General features: G+C 39.5%; 1 protein-coding gene across 1 annotated transcript in view; it reads left to right on the top strand.

Annotated features, from left to right (window-relative positions):
- Positions 1-5,295, top strand: part of LOC106884054 (fibronectin type-III domain-containing protein 3A) — a gene marked incomplete at its 3' end in the record, with an annotated part of 245,776 nt that overhangs the window by 204,401 nt on the left and 36,080 nt on the right. Inside the window, exon 7 of the mRNA XM_052974886.1 lies at positions 1,778-1,915. Coding sequence (XP_052830846.1) covers positions 1,778-1,915 — 138 coding nt within the window. The remainder of the gene's footprint in view (positions 1-1,777; positions 1,916-5,295) is intronic.

Genomic DNA, 5,295 nt, shown 5'->3' with positions numbered 1-5,295 from the left:
GATGATGATGACGATGACGATGATGATGATGACGATGATGATGACGATGACGATGATGATGATGACGATGATGATGACGATGATGACGATGATGATGACGATGACGATGATGATGACGATGATGATGATGATTCTTTTTGCTATAAGCTCAAAGCCTGAAATTTGGGGATGGGATCGAGTCAATTACACTGACCTCAGTTTGCTACTTCATTTTGTTGACCCCGAAAGGATGAAAGGCAAAGTTGACCTTGACAGGACGTGAACTCAGAATGTAAAGAGCCGGAAGAAACTACACTAAGCACAGTTTTTGTTTGATGCTCTTCCGATTCTGTCAACTCATTGCCGTAGTAGTAGTAGTAGTAGTAGTAGTAGTAGTAGTAGTAATAATAACAATAATAATAATAAAAATGATGAGGATGATGATGATGATGACTGGTTTCAAATTTTAGCACAGTACATGTGTAGTGTGTTGTCTCGGTTCTCTGTGGAGTGAGTGACCACACCAGTTGACCGTTAACTGACCACAGCAGAATTTAAACTGACAAGTGGATGATTTTGACTCACGGTTTAATCGTGTTGCTTCTGTTGAATCATTTGACCAAAACCTTGTCATTGTCGTCATCATCATCATCATCATCATCTTCAAACCATCAAAGGAGCCTGCATGCTAGAAATAGCCACCTGAAATTGCATCTTGTTCTCTTAAGGAAGAAAAGGTGTTTTGAATATTGTAGTCTTAGATACATTGTGCCTGAATAAAAGACAGACTGGTCAGAGCTGGATCGCTTTTAAAAGGAATTGGCCTGGGGCTGACCAACAACATGTTGAATTTACTGTCACCACAACCATCACCATCATCATCAGCGTTATCATCATCACCACTACCACCACCACCACTGCCACCATCATCATCATCATTGTCACCACCACCATTCTCATCACCACCATCACCGATGTCAAACAACTTTCATTCTAATGATTATTTGCAGTGACACATGATACAGTGTGACTGTTTATCAAACAAAGATTTATATATGTATATATATGCACTTAACTACACATGTGGGTGGTGTACATGTGTACACAGGCACACACACATACATCCACCCATGTCCATAATAACAACAGGAAACTGTAAGACTCCGGCTGCTTCTTCTTTTGTTTCTCCTCGTTGCAACCTGAATCCTTCCTTTCCAATGCCAATGGCTGCCGGAAGCAGAACAGTCTGCCATTCTGTAGGAAATCTCTCCAATTTTTAAACCTTCTCTATTGTGGAAAATAGATATATTATTTTATACAATGAAAGGATGCTCCAAGACATCAATATTTCTCCCAGATTGCTTCAGAATTGTTCATTATTATTATTATTATTATTATTATTACTGTTATATTGTTTGTTGTTACTGCTTTATATTGTTTAATATTATTCCTATTTTATTGTACTGATGTCATTCGATGTTTAGACTAACTCGTATACAAAACTGTTAGTAATAATATCACAGTATTTTAGTCCACTGAAGGGTTAGTGTTGTAGTAGTTTAGTACAATTAAGCTATTAGGATTAATACAATGGTTTGATTAAGAGTTTTTGTAATACTGAGGCGAGTAGTAAACCCAGCATTCTAACCACTGGGTTACAGGATCTTTTCCTCTCCCATTCTCATAGATTGCAGATGATTTTTGTCTTTTGTTGTTCCTGGTTTTCCTAGTTCCACATCACAGCAACGAACAAACTACCAATTGCAGAGCTTTCATTGTCGTTTGTTTTGCGTTTCAGGACCAAGTCCTCCTCTAAACTCTGAAGAAAGAATTCGGCAGAGATCTTGGTACAAGAAATGTCGAAAGACAGAGGAAGGGAACTATTACAGGCAGCCACCTCGTCGGAACAAGAACAACAAAACTAACAACAATTCAGGTAAACTGGCAATTCTGCTGAGACATATTCTGTTTTTTTCCACCAAACCGATTCCATGTATTGTATAAAACACCTTATCTAACATTTGACATGTTGGATAATGGAGATTCGTCTGATATACAAAGAAAAAAAAACCAAGCTTGAAACTGGTCCCCATATCTGGCCCCAGTTTTATGTTCAAATCAGCCAGATCCAGCCTCTCATACCTATCCCACAATGTCATTCCCAATATAAACAATCGCAGCATCAAATTTGTGAAGCTATGAGATAATGCACGATTAATAATCATTACATTCGGCAGAATAATCTGAATGCTAAAAGAGTCGATTTACCAATTCCTAATTCTTGCAGTTTCTGGGCAACTGGTAGACATTTGTGCAAGTGACCAAACAAAAGGAAATGGTTAAAAACGGGGGCACCTGATGTGTTGGGGGTTGAATAGATTCGATGATGGGGCGGGGTGGGGATAATGGTAAAAAAAATACATTGAGGGGTGGGGTGAGAAATTAACAGTTTTCAGATTCGGTGTTGTTGTTTAGCCCTAGGTCATCCCTGGTCCAGTAGGAATGGCTGTGTTGCTAAAAAGTGATTTAATGACAAGACATTGGTATAGCACTAGAATCTGCTATTTTATCCTGCAATTTTACACAGCTTGTTTAAGAACCGAACCTCTGTCTGTCTTCCTCTGTTTGACCGGCAGTTACACACACACACACACACACATTAAAGGAATATGTCTGTGGAATCCTCAGCCACATACAATTTAATTCAAGGGTTGTTAATTCAGATGAGATCAAACAACTGAATCCTCATTGCCAAACAACAGAGATCCATTCCCTCCACCATCACCACCACCACCATACACATAAGCACCATCTAAACATGGTTGATGCCAAGCCCGCCTGGCTGGCTCCCATGCTAGTGGCACCTAAAAGACACTATCCAAACCTGATTGATGCTAGGATGGCCTGACTGGCTCCTGTGCCAGTGGCATGTAAAAAGCACCCACTACATTCTCGGAGTGGTTGGCATTAGGAAGGGCATCCAGCTGTAGAAACTCTGCCAGATCAGACTGGAGCCTGGTGCAGCCATTTGGCTTGCCAGTCCTCAGTCAAACCGTCCAACCCATGCCAGCATAGAAAACGGACGTTAAACAACGATGGTGATGGTGATGGGCTTCCACCCAGTTTCTGTCTTCTAATTTCACTCACAAGGCATTGGTCAGCTTGAGGCTATGGTTGAAAACCCTTGCTTGGGGTGCTGTACAGTGGGACTGCAAAGCAAACTTCTGTTTGCCTGTGTGCGTGTGAGTAGTTAATGTCCCATTAAAACCCCGTATTATAATAAAGGCAGCAACCACAGAACAACGGAGCAGAGAGCAATAGCATTCAGTTAGGCTGTGAACGGATATATACATACACATATATATATATTTATGCATGCGTGCATGTGTGTAGATATAAATATACAGATGTAGATAGAGATATATAGATACAGACATTGATGCATGTAGCTGCAACCAGAGATGCAATAATCAAGATTGTTTATGCTTAAAGTGAGTGTTAGTAGCCAGCTTCAGCATAAAGCAGTTTGCATTTTTAAACTGTGCATACTTGCAAGTCTCCAACACTACTGCACACTGCACCGGGACATATATTGGTGTTGCTGGGTGTACGTTAAGAGGGTTTTGGGGTGAGGTGGGTGGGTGTGTTTGTTTGGGTGTGTGGGTGGGGTCTGTGTTGAGAGTGGTGGATATGCATATATGCCAAATATTTTTATTAGTCTCTTGGTGTGTGTATATATATATATATATATATATATATAATAAATCTCTGAACGAGAATATACTTCATGTTAAATATATATATATATATATATATGCATGTGTGTGTGTGAGCATGTATGCATATTTATATCCATAGACTGTGTGTGCATGTGTGTACTTATAGCATTTATCTTTTCCTTGTTTCAGTCATTAGACTGTGGCCATGCTGGGGCACCCCCTTGAAGAAATTTTAGTCGAATGAATCGATCCCAGTATTTATTTTTCTTTAAAGCTTGGTAGTTATTCCGTTGGTTTCGTTTGCTGAACTGCTAAGTAATGGGGATGTAAACACACCAACACTGGTTGTCAAGTGGCAGTGGAGGCAGACACAGACATAAAGCCATGCCTTTGTGTGCTGTTGTTGTTACTCAGAGTTTCTCAGTTCTGATCTTCAGGCAACAAAATGCGATGATGATATCCTTTCAGGGTCGATAAATTAAGTACCAGTTGCGTACTGGCATTGATCTAATCAACTGTCCCCCCTGTGCCAAAATTTTGGGCCTTGTGCCTAGAGTAGAAAAGGATATCTTGAAGTTGTTTTTTAAATGCTTTGGGCTGCATTTACATCTATCATATTGCAAACAACTTGGCAGGAATTGCTTCAGTGTATTTATGTGTGTGTGTGAGTATATATGTAATCGTGTGTGTGAGTGTGCAAGACCATGGGTTTGTGTGTATGTGTATATGCCGCACCATGAACAAGTTATTTCTACACACCATGTGGTAAGAAGCTTGCTTCCCAACCACATGGTTCTGGGTTCAGTGGCACCTTAGCCAAGTGTCTTCTGCCGACCAGAGCCTTGTGAGTGGATTTGGCAGATGGAAACTGAAAGAAGCCTGTCGTATGTATATATAGATATCTATGTGTGTGTGTGTGTCTTTATGTCTGTGTTTGTTTCTCTTCACCGCTTGATAACTGGTGTTGGTGTCTTTATGTCCTAGTAACTTAGCAGTCCGGCAGAAAGAGACCGATAGAATAAGTACCAGGCTTTAAGAATAAAATCTGTAGGGTCAAATTGTTCGACTAAAACCCTCCCCAGCGTGGCCACAGTCAAATAACTGAAGCAAGGAAATGATGAAAGATATTTTTATAAGCCTGAGATCAGTTTGTACCGATTTAAAGCTAAAATAGCAGCAATGATATTCAGAGGCACCAAATGTCACTCCAAGACTATATTTTCACCCCCCAAAAAACACACACACACACACACACACACCTACCCATATACATCAAGAAGCACAAAACAATAAATATTTCTACCGAAATACCCTGAGAATAGAATCGAAATGATGAACAATACCCAGTTATTTATGGCTTCAGAATTTCGGTTTTTACACCAAAAATTTTGCGTTAATTCTTTACATAGCTTCCCATTGTAAAAAAAAACAAAAAAAAAACAAAAAAAAAACTTTTTTACAGCCAAAGAATTTCACCACACTCTTTTATTTGCCATTCACTAGTTTCCACTGTTTTGAGTATTTATAGGTTCACCACAGGCGCTGTCATAAGAATTCTTTGCCAAAATTTTTAGAGGAATATTTTAGTTTTTTTTTG

This window comes from Octopus bimaculoides, chromosome 19, assembly GCF_001194135.2.
Source record: "Octopus bimaculoides isolate UCB-OBI-ISO-001 chromosome 19, ASM119413v2, whole genome shotgun sequence".
Classification (NCBI taxonomy): Eukaryota; Metazoa; Mollusca; class Cephalopoda; order Octopoda; family Octopodidae; genus Octopus; species Octopus bimaculoides.
The sequence above is the reverse complement of the archived record's forward strand: the minus strand, read 5'-3'. Positions and strand labels throughout refer to the sequence as shown.